This window comes from Alosa pseudoharengus, unplaced genomic scaffold (assembly GCF_046254945.1).
Source record: "Alosa pseudoharengus isolate Yale_2024_CS ecotype anadromous, Long Island Sound unplaced genomic scaffold, YU_APseudo_1.1 YU_APseudo_1.1_scf_7, whole genome shotgun sequence".
Classification (NCBI taxonomy): domain Eukaryota; kingdom Metazoa; phylum Chordata; class Actinopteri; order Clupeiformes; family Clupeidae; genus Alosa; species Alosa pseudoharengus.
This window is the reverse complement of record NW_027468859.1, coordinates 20,240,520-20,260,765: the sequence shown is the minus strand read 5'-3', so window position 1 is coordinate 20,260,765 and position 20,246 is coordinate 20,240,520. Positions and strand designations below refer to the sequence as shown.

At 44.2% G+C, this 20,246-nt stretch overlaps 2 protein-coding genes and 1 non-coding gene across 5 annotated transcripts; all 3 read left to right on the top strand.

The window, feature by feature from the left end:
- The first annotated feature begins 5 nt into the window (after positions 1-5).
- LOC143110208 (nephrocan-like) lies at positions 6-3,631 on the top strand. Of its 3 annotated transcripts, none has more exons than XM_076273095.1 (5): positions 19-44; positions 446-476; positions 1,128-1,242; positions 1,882-2,783; positions 3,039-3,631. In XM_076273095.1, the coding sequence occupies exons 3-5, from the start codon at positions 1,222-1,224 to the stop codon at positions 3,448-3,450; spliced, it is 1,335 nt and encodes a 444-aa protein (XP_076129210.1). In that variant the 5' UTR covers positions 19-44; positions 446-476; positions 1,128-1,221; the 3' UTR covers positions 3,451-3,631. The 3 variants fall into 3 exon arrangements, with proteins under 3 accessions (XP_076129207.1, XP_076129210.1, XP_076129208.1); XM_076273093.1 differs by having other exon boundaries at positions 1,128-1,438; XM_076273092.1 differs by having other exon boundaries at positions 6-44; positions 446-1,438.
- An 811-nt stretch (positions 3,632-4,442) lies between these two features.
- On the top strand, positions 4,443-17,649 carry nus1 (NUS1 dehydrodolichyl diphosphate synthase subunit). The gene is made up of 5 exons (XM_076272600.1): positions 4,443-4,977; positions 6,436-6,567; positions 10,502-10,654; positions 14,358-14,457; positions 15,873-17,649. Exons 1-5 carry the CDS (start codon positions 4,611-4,613, stop codon positions 15,961-15,963), a joined length of 843 nt encoding a protein of 280 aa, XP_076128715.1. The 5' UTR covers positions 4,443-4,610; the 3' UTR covers positions 15,964-17,649.
- trnar-acg (transfer RNA arginine (anticodon ACG)) lies at positions 13,720-13,792 on the top strand. The gene has a single exon. It is a non-coding gene; the product is annotated as a tRNA-Arg (tRNA).
- Positions 17,650-20,246: the final 2,597 nt, after the last annotated feature.

Genomic DNA, 20,246 nt, shown 5'->3' with positions numbered 1-20,246 from the left:
ATCTATTCTGCCAGAGCAGTGTCAGTCAGATGGTCAGAGTACCGGTAGGTAGCCTACATAATTTGGTTCGGCCTACATTTGTTTACAGTAGTTTGTGAAAACCAGCTGCACACATTTTCTTTATCTGTCGCTTGTTTAAGCTGTTTATGATTGGCATGCTAACTATGTTAAATAACTATTCATCATCACTGTTCAACCATTTCACACTGGTCATACTTGTTTTAATATTATGCGCAGTTTAACTTCCTTCGAGGTGTGCTGACTGCGTTTTATGTCGTTGTTATGGCATGCTGGCATGGAAATTCTGATGAGGGCATGTGGTTGCAAGGTTGTAAGTCTACAATTAAAACAGGAGCCTGTCCTGAGCGTCGTAGACTTGTCTTGTGGACCTTCGCATGTTTTTTTTTTTTTTTTTTTAAGAAAATAATACAGGATTGTATTTCAGGCACTTTTCTACTTCAGTGGCATGTGTAAAGGTCAGTATAACCTACCCAGGTGTATATGTTGTTTAGATTTCATGCCCTATACACATATCTTGTTCAGAAGGTTTAATGCCCAAGGGATTTCAATTATATTCCTTGCTTTCCTTCGTTGCTTAAGTGGATCCTTTCCCTTTGCCAAATAGGTAGATATTAGTGTATACACAAAAAGAAAATTTTCATGCTGTCAGCCAGCTGCAAGCATTGTTATGTCTGGATGTGTGTATTCAAACACTGTGTAGCCTACTTAAAGCCCAACTCTTTTGTGTCACTTATACTGTAAATAATATAAGCTGTCTGAATAATGTATTTTTAATTTGTCAGTTATGGTCCCTATCGCCTCAAAATTTGGTAGATATTGTTATTTAGTTGAATAAAACAGTTTCACAGAATGCCTTTAGATTTCATATGTGTGGTAGGCCGTAGAACATACACTTATCAATGAACTAAGAAACTGTGGGGGGCATTGTATTTAAGAACAGGAAATTGCATTCGTCAGAGAATGGGGCTGTAAATTGTTTATCAGCAAGTTTCTCACGTCCCTCTAAACAGAGAGACAATCTATTACCATTTATGCCAGTTCCTTGTCAGTGTCAAATGTTGTTTTTTAACCAAGATAAAAATCTCAGCCCATTGTTCCAAATAAAGCCAGGACAGACCTGGGTTGGCTCTCGCTTGGTTGAGCTATTTAAGCGCTGAGGTTCTGAAGACCCTCAGGAAGGCTGCATCCTGTTCGTGCCTAATGGGAAAGACTTCTCATGATGTGGGTGTACTGGTTATTCACTAGTATTGTTGCCTTTCATAGTATTAGCTGTATACGCAGTCATGTGTGCCCAAAGAAATGTGTGTGTGAGCATACAAAGTCAATGCAGTGTTTCAGAATACAAGCTGTACCCACTGGTATCTCATCGGATGTGACTAAACTGAATTTGGCCTACAACCATATCAACGAGATTAAGGTACTGTTAACTCTGCATAATACAGTTTCAGGATAGTAAACGTTTTTCACATGTATCATATATGTGCTATATTAATTGTTTGTATCATGCATTTCGTACTGTGTGAAGTTTTTAAGTGCTCAAACTATAACAGCTATGAGGTAGCATTTCATGCTTTGCATTTCATTGTAAGAGTGGCTTTCATTTGGAGTCCTTATGGTTGATTATAGGTTATGACACTGTCAGTAACTTATTAAAAGTTTACTATACGTTTACAACATGCAGTGCACAGTTTCTCATGTTTCATGTGTCTCTCAGGATACTCTTAATGACTCAATAACTCATTAACAATTGTATATTACCTTTTTAATCATTTTTAAATTGCTGTGTGTACTTCCTTTTTTTGAGAGATAATAAATGCTTATGTTGACATGTCTTTTCTGATATGGGGTGATTCTTCTCAGGGTAGAGACTTCATAGGCCTGTCAGACCTGCAGGAGGTGGGCCTCTCGTCCTGTGGTGTGGAACTAGTGGAGGTCAACACCTTCCAGGCACAGCCCTCTTTACGGGTTCTGGACCTGCAGAAGAACAAGCTCCGCCACGTGCCCCGTGGTCTCCCGTCCAGCCTAGAGGTCCTGCGTGTGGGCCACAATCACATCCATGCCCTGCAGGGGGCTGCCTTCGAGGGGCTCCATCGTTTACGAGTGCTGGACCTCCAGAGCAACATGATCACCGCCCTCCGAGCCAACAGCCTCTCCGCCCTGGTGAAACTTGAGTGCTTGTATCTGGATGGAAACCTCATTGAGGTGGTCAACGGCGCCCTCCGGCTACCACAGCTGAACCTACTTAGCGTGGCCAGCAACCGCATCTCCTCCTTGTCCTCTGCGTTCTTCGCCTCCCTGCAGTCGCTCAGAACTCTCCAGCTGTCAGGGAACCTCCTGACGCGGGTGCCCCACGAACTCCCCAGGGCACTACTCCACCTTGGCCTGGACCGCAACCAGATCCGGGCCCTCCGGAACCGGGACATGGCCCATCTGAGGAACCTCACGGTGCTCTCGGTCTCGGCCAACAAGGTTTCGTCCGTTGACGGGGGCCTCCGCCTGCCCAACCTGACCTCACTGGAGCTGTCGGGAAACCAGCTAAAGGTGCTGCCCAGCAGGCTTGCCCCTAAGCTGGAGACGCTCGACTGCAGGCAGAACGCCTTGCAGGAGGTCACCTATCAGCACCTGTCTGGGATGCGACACCTGAAACATCTATTTCTGGAGAACAACACCATTAGGCATTTTGAGGCCAATGCTCTGAAGAACTGCCTCCAACTTACAAACCTAGCTTTGGAACAGAACCTCCTCACCAGTATTCCAGAAGGGTAGGAAAAACATCTGACATTTATATTTTAATAAGTATCTTGTGATCTGTTGCAAAATGTAACCCTGAGAGCTTTTAACTAATTTTCAATTTACTGTTACATATTTATTGCGTACACAAATACGCCAATTTTCATAATAGAAATAACTAGGTAACTAAAAGTGAATGGAACATATCGATGCATATCAGGCATAGAAAGATGATTTATGTCTCTTCATGAACTAAAACCCTGTTCCCCATTTCTGCCACTATTCAGCCTTCCTGACACATTAGTTCGTTTGGACCTGAAGCAAAATCGCATCTCCACCATCCGGGAACAGGAGATGAAAACTTTGAAGCGTCTGCAGGTCTTGAACCTGCGGAACAACAGACTGTCCTCCCTCAGCCTGAGATTGGTGGCTCACCTGCCCCGCCTGCAGAGGATGTTCCTGGGAGGAAACCCCTGGAACTGCACCTGCGAGCTGCTCCGTGTGAAGCATGCGCTGATGGTGCGGCAAGTGGACATCGGGGAGGAGCTGTGCGTGGAACCTGCACCAACACTAGGGGAACACTGGCGGGTATCTCTTCTGGAGCAACACAGATGTGAAGAGGATACTGTGGAAGATGCAGAGGACTCTGACCCAGAGGAACAGACAGAGAATGAGGAGTATTATGACTACGATGTGTGACCTCAGTATCAACTTGCTGATTATTCTGTGGTTAGGCCTATGCATTAAGTTTCAGCCAGCATGTTTCTGTGAGCAACATAGATGAATGAGATAGGGAAATCAGTGTAATGTGCAATTTGATTATGAACCTATAAAATGTGTTGATGAATTGATACGTGTCTGAATAAAAATGTTTAAATTCCATTTTCATTATGTAGGCTGGCATCTCGTGACCATATTATCTGCATTGTACCGTATGCAGTTTTCTCGCTTTTTGCTTGTAGGTTTCACTGCAGAGCTTCCCCTACAGCTTCAGAGTATATATTTTACAATACTCATCAATCGGTCAGTCTGCCGTTTCCTCTTTCCCTGTTCCTCAGACAATGGTTTACTTGCTTTCTGCTTCTTTTCGCTGGCTCTGCCATAACAAATGTCTGACACACTCCATCGCTACCTTGTTCTAGGCAGGTGTAATGTAGTAAAACAATTTGTTACAACGACCGCGAGACTTTCTGTCTCTGAGGCCGGCGGGCCCCCGACTCCCCAGTTCAAAGTTGCATGGCTGGTTTTTCCTCTCAAGCGAGACAGCCACCATTCCAGAGCCGCACCATTCACCCCAGAAAAAGTCATATAACCATTCCAGTGACTCCAAAGCTGTTAAGTTCAGGTAAATTAAGCTAACAAAAAAAATGTGCATAGTCACCCTTTAAAGGCACCCAGAAGGTCCCCCAGTTAAGAGGCGTAGTAATAAACTAACTACATATGCCTCTTTTGCAACAAAGTAGGCCTATTGAACATAACTCTGATATAATATGCACCGACAGCAGTCTGTAGAAAAAATTATTATGTCAAAAAACTGTTAATAGGGTGCCTTTAAAAATTAATGTATATCTTGAACTATCCCCTAGGGGGAGACTGTCAGCTGGATTCCAAGTATCTCTTTCGTAATCAAATTGTGTTAACTGTCCAATCAGATAGCTCCATGTAATACTCATGGAGTTCAGAGTGTAAAGGTTGGGACAGAAAAAATGGCAGCCGGCAAAATGAAGTGTTGGCAGTGAGAGAGATGGCATACCCGCGGTAGCTTAGTGTGTGCCTGTCGCCCGAGGATTTAGAATGCGACGGAGTAGTTATTTAAGATTATTGTATCACATCGTGGCTCTTTTTTGAAGGACTGCATTATGGCACTGGTATTCGAGTTCGTCTGGCGGCTTCTACATGCCCTTCTCCACCTCCATAGAACGCTAGTCACCTGGTTCCGAAGCCATCTCTGGAAGTGGAATGGACGGATATGGAAAAGGGCTGTAGCCGCTCTACTTGTTCCAATAGCACTGGGGTTCCCGAACCATAAGAAATTGGCACCCACGACCGGCAAACGTGTCGGTCGCCGTTTTCGCTTTGGCGCGGACGGGAAAGCGCTAGAGAAGCTACCTCTACATGTTGGCTTGTTGATAGCCGAAGAGGAACCGCGATATTCGGACATAGCTAACCTTGTTGTCTGGTGCATGGCAGTGGGGATATCATATGTTAGCGTGTACGATAATCAAGGTAAGGCTGGTTCTAGGTAATGAAGCGCATACCAATCAAGTGTGAAAAATCTATGGCTTAGCTGCTAGTAGCCTAGCCTAGTAGTGTAACATACCATGACAGTCACGCGCACCGTCGTCAGCCATATGCTCGAATACTAAATATTGATATTGGCCAATCTGCAACTTTAGCGTTATTCTGATCCCTGAGAAAGCCGTTGACGCTTTCTCTATTTTCAGATAGCCTGCTGTATTCAGACTGTAACATGTGTTTGGATTGTGAGTGGGGTGTGGTGAATGACACAGAATCGCATAGCATGATACTTAGCTACAACGATTCTGTCTAAACTTTGAGCTTTCCTTCCTTAGGCTAAACCTGTTGATGTATCATCATTACCGTCTTCCACCTTATCTGGGATGAAAGGACAGTTGACTCAGTTGACTCGCTCATCGCCTCTCCCATTAGCCCCTGGCATCTTTGCGTACGTGATATCCATGGGAATAACAAAGCTGGGACAGATTTCTGTTGTTGAGCTACTCTTATGTCCACGTTGAGAGTGGAGAATGCTAGTTTTAAACGGAGAGGGAGTTAAAATAAAATTGGTCTGAGGAAACGTGCTCTTTACTAACAATGGGTGTAGGTCTATGAGGGAAATCGCTCTTCTGTCTTTGGGGATGTAGGAACTGGTTCGTCTTGTGATATCGTAATGCAATCTTGCATTTTCTGTTGTGTTAGCAACATGGTCACTAAAACATCGTATTTTAAGGGATTTCATTGTTTTCAAATTGTCCGTTGAATTACGTTATTCGCAAAGTACGGGCATGTGAAATCTTTATCTGTTCTGTCTCAATTCACCTGGTTATGTACGTTATGAATGCCAGTTTCCTCTATTCTAAGAAAAGATCGTTCGTTGTTGAATCTGAAGTCTTCCCATGTTCCGCTTATTACAGCATGTGACTGAGGACTTGTAGAATAGATTTCAGGCTTGTGGTAAATTTAGTGTCATGATGGAACTGTTCATATTATTCATGGTGGGAGATGTTGAAGTCTGCAAGTCTCAGCTGAACGATGACTGGGACGTCACGTGACCGTGCCCTCATGAGTTAATGTAAGAAACAGCTGGATGCATGGAACAGTTATAAAAGCAAAGATGACTAGATCTCGCTGACATTTCAAATAAAGGTAATGAATGAGTGGGATTAAGATATTGCAATGTAATAGAAAAGATTTCCCTAGCTGAACAGTTAGTCCTTCAGCTCTGACACAATAGAACAAATCAGTCTTTTCTTAAGGTTATGTTCAGAATATAACAGGTCAACATCACATGTAATTTTTTTTTTATCTTACACTCCAACTTCATTCATCTCTAAATATTGTTGTATTCTTACCATCTATTCTATTCATCTCTTTGTATTTCTCAGTCATCTTCCATTGTTCTTATTGTCCATCACTCCTCTAACATGCATCTCTCTCTCTCAGGTGTGTTTAGGAGGAATAACTCCCGGCTGATGGAGGAGATCCTCAAACAGCAGCAGGAGCAGCTGGGGGCAGACGGCTCCAAGTACTCTGTGGAGTTTTTAAGTAATGGCAGCGACAAACAAGACCATCAAGGTGAGATCACACACTATACAGACACACACACACAGAAGGCACAATAGACATATGCCCATTTGGACTATTTGTTCTCACGTTACCCAGTACTCACCACTCATTAATAATCAGTTTAGAATATCCAGCATTCCAACTGTTTCAATAAAGCATCTGGGTGGAATTTGGATTTGGGTGAAAGGCAGAACTGAACGAAACATTAAGCAAAAGTTGCGAAATCATCTCAACACCCAGTAGAAACCGGTTTACTTATCCTCCGTTATGATTCATATGCTCCCTACAAAGGGAGAGGAAGAGACAGATGCAACCCTACTTAGTTAGGTTACACCGGGAAAAACTTGATGGGATGCAAGAAAACGAGTGCAACTCCAGGTTGTACTTTGTGTGTGTGCATGATGTATGTGTATACAGTAGTAGCCTGGGTCATTGGCTGATCTGTTCAGAATGTCTGGGTGGTGGTGTAGAAATGAAACGATCATGTCTTTTGTAATGTGCCTTTAGTTGAATCCTAGATTATTTATACTACTTGTTTAATAAGAGCATAGAGCATATTTCATATAAGAGCATGTTTATATGGAGGATGTGGGGAAATTGTATTAGTCAGTCAAACCTTGCCTCTATGGGTTGATTAATTTCTGCCTCTTTATTTTAATATGCCTCACTCCCACTCCTAGATCTGAAATGGCACACAAGAGCTATGTCTTAAGCCAGTCAGCCTGGTGGGCACCATGCACAGAACATACGGGAGGCTAATTTTTGATGGCCTCACAGGGTTGTGTGTCTGTCTGTCTGTCTGTCTCTCTCTCTCTCTCTCTTCATGTCTGTACAAGTGGTCACCCTTCTTGTTCAAGGCATTCACTAAATATTTTGGAAATCGTTGGAATGTTGAGTTTTGTTTGTTTGCTGGCTGGCTTGGCCACAAATGTGTCTGCAGATGCCTGCCTGCTTGTCTTGGGTCGGTACCAAACAGCACAGCTGAGGGTCTTATTGAGATGAGATGCTTGAACTAAAATAAAATCCTGCCCCTAACCAGATGGAGGTCACATAAAACAAAATCTTACACTGTGTGTGTGTGTGTGTGTGTGTGTGTTTCACTGTGTGCTGACAGAATATGTATTCATATATTCATTCATGTAGCAGATACTTTTATCCAAAGCGACTTATATCAATTATATTACAAGGGCCTTTGTCCCCAGAGACACTTGGGGTTAAGTGCCTTGCTCAAGGGCACAATGGTGGAAGCTGTGAATTGAACCCACAGCTTTTCAGGCTACTGAACACTAGCCCAGTTCCTTAACCACTACGCTACCACCGCCAGACAGTTTTATAGGAGTACAGGAAACCTTATTATAGTAAAAGAAAATGCTAAATAACCGTGTGTCTGTCTGTCTCCATCTCCAGTTCAGTACACCAAGGCTAGACATGTCCTTGTCTGTCTGGCTGTGTTTGTGAATGTTACGGAAGTTCATTTATCCATGCTTGTCTTCAATCCAAGGCCGCAGGCGAAGTCTGCTTGGAGTTTGAATAGTTTCTCTTTCTGCCTTGTTTTAATCCAATTCTATGGCTACTGTTAGTGTTGCATAGAGGTTGGTGGTTGTGTTGAAGCAACAAGGTGGTGTCGTGTGTGTGTGTGTGTGTGTGTGTGTGTGTGTGTGTGTGTGTGTGTGTGTGTGTGTGTGTGTGTGTGTGTGTGTGTGTGTGTGTGTGTGTGTGTGTGTGTGTGTGTGTGTGTGTGTGTGTGTGTGTGTGTGTGTGTGTGTGTGTGTGTGTGTGTGTGTGTGTGTGTGTGTGTGTGTCTGAGATATCTGTCTCTTTCACTGGAAATGGAAGAGACATTTTGACTGCATATGTAGTTATTAGTCATTGCCATTGCTTTGGATGCAGTAGACTCTGTGGATCCAAACTGAAGTTGAAGGGTATCAGGGTTAAATCGTTTCCACTGTGAGTTGGCAGAACAGTTTTATAGGACTCCGGGAAACCTCATTATAGTAAAAAACAAAAACTCTATAAAACTGATGGCCATAAGAAGCTCTGTCCAGGCCTAGCTATGCCAGGTTTGATTTAAAAGTGAATGGCGTCAAGGCAGTGTTTATATAATGTGGACAATTTGAGTGAAAACTTACTTTGAGTAGTGTCCTCTCAAGTAGGGCTGTGTCTCAATGAAATCATGTTGAGATGAAAAATTGTGTGTGTGTGTGTGTGGGAGATATATTTCTAACTGACATCTGTGCTTTTACTGCAGTGTTGTATTACTCTTTTGTGATCAGGGTTTTATGACCGGTGTTTGTGTGTCTGTGTGTGTGTGTGTGTGTGTGTGTGTGTGTGTGTGTGGGGGGGGGGGTGGCGGGGGGTTGCGTGGAATAGTAAAAAAGTTCATTAATTACGTGCCAGTTGCGTTTTATCACAGTGCATGACTTCAGGTTGGTATCTCTCACTTGTGGCTAGTTTGTTCACGTCCTTGAAAACTGCATCTGCGTTTCCACATCCATAAAATCAGACACCTCAGTGTTGGTGAATTCATTGACAATGTTAAAGGTTTTACCAGTCATAGGGCTGTTAGACTGCCACTGACTGTTAAGAGCATGAAAGTATTATAAATTTGATAAACCAGGCTTTAAGAGTTGTATAAAGCCAGGGGGATTTGCGTCCTGTCGGTATTGAAGTTTCTGTTTTGTTCTGTTCTGCTTTGGTCTCACCTTGGTGGGCTTTGTTAATGTGTGTGCTGGAGGATGTCCCAGTATTGCGTGTTAAGGCCTATTCACACCAAGAATGATAACGATAACGATAACTATAACCATAACGATAAAAGCGTTCACACTGAACAACGATAAACAAATTCTCTCGTTGTGTTAATGAATGTGACGGCTAAAATTCGATGGGTTCTGATTGGCTATTAGCTTTTTAACGTTCTCAAAATCGCTTTGAAAGTGATCCCCAACGATATCGTTCTTCATGTTGTTATCGTTATAGTTTATGTGTGAACGTGGTCATTCATATTAACGAGAACGATATTTGTTTATAGTTATCGTTATCGTTCTTGGTGTGAATGGGCCTTTAGGCTATATAGAAAATTCACATCTTTGCTTCTTGTGTCTATTTGATTGTGCATGTTGAATCTCTCTGACTATGTGTGTGACGTTTTGCCAGGCAGTGGTATGTTCACTATGTTGACTCTGACCCGTGTGTGTGATGTGTGTGTTGAGATTCTGACACGTGTGTGTGTCTGCAGTGTTGTCTTGCCAGGCAGCGGTGGTGTGTGTGTGTAAGAGATGTTGTATGTTCACTTTGTTGACCTGACCCGTATATATGTGTTTGTTTGCAGTGTGTGTGTGTGTGTGTGTGTGTGTGTGTGTGTGTGTGTGTGTGTGTGTGTGTGTGTGTGTGTGTGTGTGTGTGTGTGTGTGTGTGTGTGTGTGTGTGTGTGTGTGTGTGTGTGTGTGTGTGTGTGTGTGTGTGAGAGACATGCTGTATGTTGAGACTCTTACCTGTGTGTGTGTGATGTGTGTTTGCCTGCAGTGTTGTCTTACCAGGTTTGTGTGTGTAAAAGAGACAGTGCATGTCGGATGTCTTTGACATGTGTGCATGTGTGTGTTGTCATGCCAGGCGTGTGTGTGTGTGTGTGTGTTGGAGCTCTTTTACGTGTACGTGTGTGAGCAGTGTTGTCATGCCAGGCGTGTGTGTGTGTATGTGTGTGTGTATTGGATCTCTTTGACGTGTACGTGTGTGTGCAGTGTTGTCATGCCAGGCGTGTGTGTGTGTGTGTGTGTGTGTGTTGGATCTCTTTGATGTATGTGTGTGTGCAATGTTGTCATGCCAGGCGTGTGTGTGTGTGTGTGTGTTGGATGTCTTTGATGTATGTGTGTGTGCAGTGTTGTCATGCCAGGCGTGTGTGTGTGTGTTGGATTTCTTTGACGTGTGTGTATGTGTGTGTGTGCAGTGTTGTCATGCCAGGCGGTGGTGAAGGTGCTGTCTCCTGAAGACGGGCGGCAGGGCATCGTGGAAGCGGCACAGAAGCTGTGCCGGGCGGTCGAGCAAAGGGAGCGAGCCGCCAAAGACATCGATGTCACTCTGCTCGACTCGCTACTCAGAGGTGAGTTAGAACAACACACACACACACACACACACACTGACCATCTTCACTGTGCTGTAGCATCACATTCACAGTTTATAGACTGACACACAGATACGAGTAGAAGCCTTCTCTTCTAGTACAGTCATCTCAATGAAGACCTGAGAAGGCACCTGAGAAGGCACCTGTATGGATGCAGACACATTTATCATGCAGACATAAATGACATATGTCAGGAAAGTAGGCTGTTCATATTCTGTTGTCGATCCTGTCTTGAAATGGTGTCCTTGTAATGCTGACATTGTAATGATGCTGGTTGTGAAACAGACCATTACTGCCAAAGAGGATATCCGGACTACTCCTGAAAAGGAACAGTAGGTTTAGCCTCAGCTCCCAAGTGAGGCCATCTAATCTCATTTTCATGCAGGCAGTGAACTGGGCAGCTGTGGCTTTCAGGACCCTGCGGTGGAAGGGACTCTGTAATCATCTCGACCCCTAAGTAGCTTGTCTCCACTCGGGTGCTTAAGTCTCTGAGTGTGGAGTCAGCCGTTGCCTAGCTGCCGCCATGCATCTTAGCAACAGAGCCAGGTTATCTCTGTTAAAGAGGGAGGAGGTCATTAGGTCAATCCTGTCCCAAGACCTTTCACTCTTTCATCCAGACTGTGTCTCAAATCGCGTACTTCTGCACTTACAATACCTAATTTGAGTGCATGAGGGTGTTCACACTGACAATTCCAACGACACAAAGGGCGCTGCAAGTTCCCGGATGGTGCACTCATAATGGTCAAAAAGCTGAGTGTGCAACGCTGGACACTTTTCGCCCTTAACGGACGCCATCTTGGCCAAATAGCGGAAGGGGAGGGAGCGTTTTCAAACTTGTGGAAATCGCAGTTGAGAAAGCTGAAGCAGCAGCAGTGTAAAACAGACTTTATGGAGGTACAAGCAAGTTATAACATAAACGCTTCATGCTTTGACACAGTATGACCATGACACTGTCGAGTTGAGGACGCCAATAAAGTTATGTTAAAATGTTTGCGATCGTCATTTCCGTGAAGTGCACGGAGTTAGTGTTTGATATGAGACAATACTATTTTGTTAAAATTTGCGCACTCCGCCAGTAAGCACACAGTGCACATAGTGTACTACACAAAAGTGTACTCACGTAAGTACACCAATTGAGACAGACTCCCAGTGATCCAACACCTCTCCAAACTAACTTTTCAGACTAATGTTATGCATACTGATCGGGTGGTTTATTCACACTATTACTCTACTGCGCATACCAGACGCACTTAGACTACATCTAGATTATGTCGGATAGAAATGTATCCGACACACTTTTGTTACGATTCGCCCTCCCGTCCACATTCGACCATTGTATCAGCAATTTAAATCAGCTGGAGACCCGAAGTCATTTTGCTCCGCAGCCGCAGATGGTGTGTCAGTAGTGTGTTGCGGAACCATTTGAAAAAACATGACGTAAGTGTAAGAAGCCCATGTTCCCTTCCCTGATTCGTTGTGCTCATTTCACGTGATGATGGCCATGCTGCTTTTCGAAAAGTACATTTATTAATTTGACAGCCATACAGTGAATGACAACGGATTATAGCCTATGCAACTTAAGACGCTGTAGTTATTATATAGCCTACTGTAACTGTATGTGACAAATAATCCCTCTTGATCATTAGAGGCACTGTGGACTAGGCTATGTTCTATAATGTCCATCACATGAGGTAGGCTATTTTATTTGTTTGTCGTTCGTCGACAAAGCTACCTGGCATAATATTGGGAATACCTTAAGTAAGTAAAATGGATTAGGCCTATTCCACTACATTAGCGATCAATAGGCTCATGTAAAGAAGCAATCAACACATCAAAGAAAAACGTATCTAAATATCTAAGTTGATTTTGTTGTTGCATGTTCTTTATACACTGACTAATATTAAAATAACAATAACTTCTGACAGAGTAATATGTTCGTGCAGGGCGGTCACATAAAAATCGTAATAAACTCAATTATCCTACAGATTATAATACAGTGCAATAGCCTAGCTGGCCGGGGTACATTGTAGCCTACTGCCAGCAAGTTGCAGCATGCTCACCGAAAACACGGTTGTGCCTATGGACAGCGGGACTAAACGTACATGCATCCATACATAGCCTATTCTTGGAATTTTAGAAAAGCTAACTTTAAACATAATTATTAGTGTTAGTGATTGTCGTTCGTCGACAAAGCTACCTGACATTATAATGTGAATTCCTATAAAGTAGCATGTCAGCTGTCTATTGCACCTAGGCAGTAAACTTGGCAAACAATGTCCATTTCCCCCCAGTTTTCAGATTTTATCTGATGGTTATTTTTTCCCTTGTGCAGGATGTTTGCATACTGCATAGCCAGGGTAGCTTATAGCAACAGCCACTGTTATTTTCTGACAAACTCATTTGAATATGATACGACAACCCTGCAATGTAGAAAGGCACGCCTCGAAAATGTGTCAATTCCTGTGCACTGTTGCTCTAAATACAACTCTGCTGCAGTGTAGTTGAGGCCACCGTGTCTATTTACATTGACTGTATTGGGCTTTTTGGGACCACCTGCCCAAGATTATCAGCATGGCGGTGCATACCACAGCAGTCAGCCGTTACACAGCGAGATTCTGGTATCCACCCCCTTGGGAGTACAGTTTCCACTGAAACGAAGGAAAAAAGGTTTAAAAACGCATTACATTACCATGAGCCATTAATTCTGGACCATAGCGCTTGTTCTCTCAGAGGCTCAGAGAAGTGCTAATGGATGTGGCCGTTGAACCTGTGAGTGACCACTCATTCATTATCACTGGTATCCTATTGCAGCCAGTGCCACCGTTTTGAGGCGGCCAGAAAGTCTGCCAAGTACCTTGAACGCGAGTTGCACCACACCAATGAATTCATTGTTGTCTGCTCCAAAATGAACACTCTGTGAGGAGTTAGGGCCCAGGTCTGGAGTAGCGTTTCTAGGCAACCAGGATCAAACCTAATGTCCGCTGCTTGATCTGCCATGCAGCAAGAGATGCGTGGTTCTGTAGCTCAGGATAGTAGGGGTAGGCGGCCCAGTGGCGCAATGGATAACGCGTCTGACTACGGATCAGAAGATTCTAGGTTCAACTCCTGGCTGGCTCGTTGCTTTTCTTGAATTTCCCCTTGGGGATCAATAAAGTATCTATCTATCTAGTTCACTACCCAGGGTGCAGAAATACTGATTTCATACTTGTAATGTAAAGGATGTATGTATGTATGTATGTATGTTTGTGGCGTAATGATTTAAAAAAAAAAAAAAAAATGTACGCCTATGGCCGCAATGTTGAATTGAAGTGGAGTGCATGGCGAAAAATTCATCACTGAATTGGGTGTAAGATAACAACAAACCTTGCGTTGTGTTTGGCGCCGGGTGCACGATAGGGCCCTTTGCATACTAAACAAACATTCATCCCGTAAAAGCATCATTTAATTGAATATATAATAATGGAAAAAATCCGACAAGTTTTTATATAGATTTCCGTTTCTCAAGGTCACCGAGTACTGTCAGTATGAGAAAAAAACCCCGAAGACAATCAGTTTTACCTTGTTCGAGTTGCTGCAGCCAGCAGATAATCCAACCATGCTATGTATCGGGTGGGTGATGCAGATCTTAGATGTTCCCAAAGCTCACGGTTCTAACAGTTCCCTGCTCATTTGTCCGTTGTAGAGTCCAGGAACATCCCAGACCCAGACCTGGTGCTGAAGTTTGGAGCGGTGCAAAGCACCCTGGGATATCTGCCCTGGCACATCAGACTGTCAGAGTTCATGTGAGTATTCGCTGCCCGTGTGTCTCTTCATGAGTGTGTGGGTGGAATGGTAGCCAACAGGTACAGTGGCTGTGCAATGCTCCCTAAAGACAGGCAGGCAGAGTCATAAGCTAGATATGCTAGCAACAGGCACTTGCACCCACAGGTGCATATTTGCCTTTCTGTTTTCTTGTCTCATTTATTTCTGATCCGTCTGGTTATTTACATAGCGCTTTTAACATTCCTTTTTAACCTTATCTCTGAACTGCCAACCTGTGTTTAGAAAGCTGTTAGTAATATGCGACAACGTGCAGACAAGTAGTGATTGTTTATTCTGTGTGTCTGTGGGTGTGTAGAAGCATGATTATTATGAGAGAAAGAAACAACTGCACTCTGTGTGATTGAGCATGCATATGTAGACACACCTGTGTTTGTGTGTTTGTGTGTGTGTGTGTGTGTTTGTGTGTGTTTGTGTGTTTGTGTGTGTGTGTGTGTGTGTGTTTACACATGTGCACTCACGCCTCCTCTCTGCAGTGGAGTGTAGGTATGCCTGGAGGCCGTAATTACCTGGGCAGATTAATAGTTAAACGCGACTCGTCGTCACACACTTGAGTCGCATGTCACCTCCATCATTACAGCCCCTCCTGCTGCAGCAAGCCCCTCTACAGGAACGCAGAGGTGTAGAAGGTTTTAGGACTCACGATGACTGACAAACACTCGGAGGGAAATAAACAAGCGTCCACAGGAGAATCATCCATTAGTGATCTTTTTCATCATTTTTCATTTTTGTATTTGAGTCCTAGTCGTTTTTTTTCTATTTCTGTCTTCATCAGTGATCCTCTAAAGTGCCTCAATTCAGCACGATAATCCTCTTGAATAAGTAATAACTAATTCATTTTCTGATGTGAGGTATAAGTAGGAACTCCAGTAAATTAGCACTTAAAATTGCCACATACCACCACTAGATGGTAGTGTGGTGTCAATATTGCATTCCCAAGTTAATTCTCTGAAGCTGCACTTGTAGAGATTGGGCTGAATTTCTAGCGGTTATGTAATTCACACAACATGACACTTTATTGACGTAGCTCTCGCGGCGTGAACACAAGGGAGTCCATCATCACTACCAAAATGTGATGTGATGAAATGTGTCCCCTCAATCTGTCAGACTTGCCTACTGCAGCTTTAAACAATGTTCTCTCTAGAAGTGATGAGAATTTCAATATATGGCTGTTATGTTCTACAACTCCCTAAGAATAAGTTAGAATTGGTATATTTTATCCATGGAGATGACAGTGATGATTCATGGTATGAAGATAAAATGGATGGTAAATATGCCTAATGGTGTGTAGCTATATTTTTTTTCTTGCAGCACACCAATGATGCTAAGTGTGTGTGTGTGTGTGTGTGTGTGTGTGTGTGTGTTTCTCCTGCAACAGCTCCTTGCCCACCCACGCCAACATCTCCTATGAGGACTTACTGGGTGCCCTTCAGAGCTTTGCTTCCTGTGAGCAGAGGTTTGGTAAATGAACAGCGCCCCCCTGTGGGCAAGAACTGGGAAATCACATGCTGGGGGCAGCGGAGGAACTGGTGCTGGAGGAGGGACGACGAGAATGAGGGAGGAGGAGGAGAAGGAAGAAGAAGGTCTTGGCTTTGTGTTACCAAACCGCGCTCTTCAAAGTTCAAAGTTTACAGTGAGAGCACAAGAGGTCCAGCGTCTATGTCCAACCCCCCCCCCCCCCTCTCCCCTCATCGCTCACCCACACAGGACTCTTCCAGGCCCCCTCTGCCTATATGGGCCAGGGGCCTTGGGGCACCTCCCTCTCTCTCTGCTAATGTTTGTTATTTGTCTGTTTGTGAGCAGATTGTGTGTGTGTGTGTGTGTGTGTGTGTGTGTGTGTGTGTGTGTGTGTGTGTGTGTGTGTGTGTGTGTGTGTGTGTGTGTGTGTGTGTGTGTGTGTGTGTGTGTGTGTGTGTGTGTGTGTGTGTGTGTGTGTGTGTGTGTGTGTGTGTGTGTGTGTGTGTGTGTGTGTGCGCGTGCGTGTGCGCGTGTTCCTCTGTCTTGCCCGACTTGCCCATGTGACTACACGGTGAACATTTTCTTGCCCACAGGAGAGTGCCCTTCCCTTACATTCTGCCCCCAACGCCCCACCTAACCCCACCCTACCCCACCTTTGCTGTCCTGCAAACACAGCAAGTCTTAAGGCGAGGAACTCATGGCCACATCATTTTGAAGGGACACAGTTGGACACAACTTGGTGTTTATTTGTTGTCTCCTTTTTCCATTTTCTGTCATCTCTCGCTCTCGAAACTCTCTCCTGACCTGCCAATGGAGAGAGGGATGCAACATTGGAGAAAACACTTGCTGTTCTCAATAGACTTTTCTGGACTCTCTTCTTCTTGACTTAGTTTCATGCTTTCTTTTTGTTTTGTGGCCTGGAGTAGTGTTTGTCAGCTGGTGACCGGACCTTCCTGAGAGGAGTTAGCAGGAGTAGCAGAGTGACCATGAGGAAGGAATCACACAGAGACCCAGTAAGGGCTTCAGAGGCAGCAGTATCAGCAGCAGGGTGCATCAGCACCACACACACATTAATGGAAACTCTGTGACTGGAGAAAAAAACGTATTACAAAACCGCTGCTGTGATTAAGTACTTGTTTGGGGGTTTTAAATTTGTTGTGTGTGTGTGTGTGTGTGTGGGCACATGCCCAGCAGTGACTGTGTATCACACTAATCTTGTGTAACTCCCAGGGTTGTAAATGTGAGGCATCTGAAATGATTACACTAAGCTAGTCAGCAGATTTCCTACTTGTAATCTCTCATTCCCTCCCTCCCTCTCCCTGCCTCTCGATTGCTGTTGCTGTCTTTGTTAAGTCTGCTGTGGCTTTGCATCGATCTGTCACGCTGTCATTATTTCTCCGTCCAGCAATCTAAAAGGAAATGTTTTCTTGTCCATCTTTGTGATTGTATGCTAACGTTTGCAGATCTGTCAGCAGAGATTTCTCTACCGGAATTGTCTCTCTGGGCCTCTAACTCAAGTTGGAATAAAGAAAGCATGCGTGTGCAGGGTTTACACCAAACTACTGCTATTGGGCCCCATGTGTGCAGTAAAGACTTGTCAAAATTGCTGGCTAACATGGCACTGGTAAAACTAAGCGATCTGCTAATTGTCCATGTGAATGAACAGTTAAAACAATAAAAAGTTACTGAAACAGTCAGCTCCTGCCCCTGCCCTGGCTTCTTGGCTACCCTCACTCTGCACCAAAAACCCTGGTACTTTCCATTTTGTTGTATGCGACGGCCATTTTTTGCCTTTTTATTTAGATGTCTGTCCTCATTGAGACATTTGCTGTCCCTCCAGAGGACGTTCAACATGACGCTGTAATTTAAAAGGCTGGATTCGTTTTTCTGGATATTAATTTTCACTGTGACAGGAGTGAAAAAATGCTTTTAAGAGAGCAAAAAGGTGCTCTTGCTTTAAGCAAGGCCATCTTTTCTTAGTATGCGCCTGGCTGGTATCTGCTTCGTCGTGCAAAGACACTATTGCACTGAGCAGTTCTTGCCAGGGAACATGGCCGAATTTGCAGAGTAGGAAGAATCTGCAGTCTACGTTGAAGACGTTGACTGAAAACCGAGGCTTTGATGTCTGGCTGGCAGGCGTGTGTGATGACTGCCAAACTCTCTAATCTATATTCACATTGAACCAACACGGCCAGTATCTTGGAGGGGGAGCGGAGCGCAGGGGGCATGGCACAATTCAAACAGAAAGAAACATCACAAGGCCGTGGCTACACAGGGGAAGTGTGTGTGTGTGTGTGGGTGGGTGGGGGGGGAGGGGTGCTATAGAGTCCATGAGAACCCTCATCATTATTCAGGGCCCACCGACCAGACCCTGGGGTCTTTTTTGCCTATGTGTGCTCTCCAAGGTACTGAGGTACCAGAGTCTGAGTGAACAGCACTCAACACTCAGCCTTTAAAGTTCACTCTGATTTATGAACTGCAGTTTTAGGATTTTAAGACGTGTCTGCCAGGGAAGAACCTGTTTATTTGACCTTTTACAGGGGAACACTAAATGTCTTGCTTCTCCTTGTCGTAGTCCTACACCACGCATTCAAAGTGAAAGGCGCACTTTGCATCGAACAAAAAATGCCCAGGCCTATTTCAGGAGTGTTATTTTTACGGTAATCTTGTCCCCTGTGTCTCTTTTCAAGTGCGCACCATAAACAAAGCTTTGGGACTAGGAGAGGCAGAGTGCTCTTGTCACAGTTGCCATCGACCTTGATTCTTTTATCTCCTGTCGAACATTTTAAAACTTTCTTACTTTGCAGACTGAACGCAAGAGGTCTTTGGGCCTTGGAGAGGCAGAGTGCTCTTGTCACAGTTGCCATCGACCTTGATTCTTTTATCTCCTGTCGAACATTTTAAAACTTACTTACTTTGCAGACTGAACGCAAGAGGTCTGGCGGCGGGTTGGGTGCTAGATCACGTTTCACACACTAGTGTTGATTTCAGCATGCCTGGGTATGCCATCAATGGGGCTGCAAAGGGTTTTGATCATCTTCTAATTTCCTGCCGAGTTGAAACACTTAGTGTCTTAGCAAAAATCAGAACTCCAGTGCATGTTTCTTTTGATCCAGTTTACTCTATGAAAAGCCATTATACAGAAGTCATACCAACCGTGGTGGATCTGGTGTCACAAATACACCTAGTTTTATTTTTTTTGTAAGTAGCATCAGTTTGATTGGAGGACCACAGGATTATGTTTGTCAACCACCTGACATCCTAGAAATTTGAATCAAATGATTAATGCATTCTGCACAGTACAATGAATAGCAATACAGTGTCTTTCCACTCATTATATGGGTGGGTTTGTTCACCTTGAGAAGTGCTGATTGGCCTTTTTTTGCAGTCGCCGCGTTTACTGCTCTCAGATGCCCTCTAGTGAGGGCTGGAGCATTCAGCCTCGTGTAACATCTAGGTGGGAACATCAACCCCAATTCTGTGAAGAGATTTGCGGGATTTGTCAAGAATTACAGCAGATCACGTCGCCGGGCCACACATAACTCCCGCACAAAAGCGAAGGGATTTGCAGCGCTGTAAGCTCCTTAGGAATATTTATTAGCTCATAGCTTTTGTATGCGTGTGTAATTTATGTAACAGACCAGACCGGGCTCAGACATAGGTGACTCGCATGTCCGCCTTTTTTGTTTTTATTTTGTATTGAGAGGCAATGCCACCATTCCCCAGCACATTTGCATATCAGCCTCCAGTAATGCCGCTCTACTGCTGCAGGGAAGTAGGGAAGTGAAGTAACCACCTGAAGAAGAGAGATCAGAAATGGAATGATGACATTTAATAGAACTCCAAATGTTCCACCTTTAACAGCTGAGGTGGTTTGAACTTGCTACAAAATGATCGACTAAAACCCCATGATGTCCAAATGGAATTTGATTTCATCTCATCCTACATCACATTCAGTTTCTTGACACCTGTGATGAGGCCGGCTACTGAGCCACTGACACACTGAACTGCCATGTTGTCCATCAGGTACAAGACGCCTGTTGAACTGCCCATCTGGGCACCGCTGTGTCATGTCAGCATATCACTAACTAGTCGCGTGGTGCTTCAGCACATCTGAACCAAAGATTCTAGAGCTCTGTTCTAGAATCTTTGATCTGAACTGACACTGTCTGCTTCTTTGTGACTCCAATGGTTCCAGCATTTTACCAAGGACATCCTTGAGTGGACGTGACGTCAAAACTGTAGCCTAGAGACTAAAGAGAATTTCAAATAATAACGAGCGAGAGAGAGACAA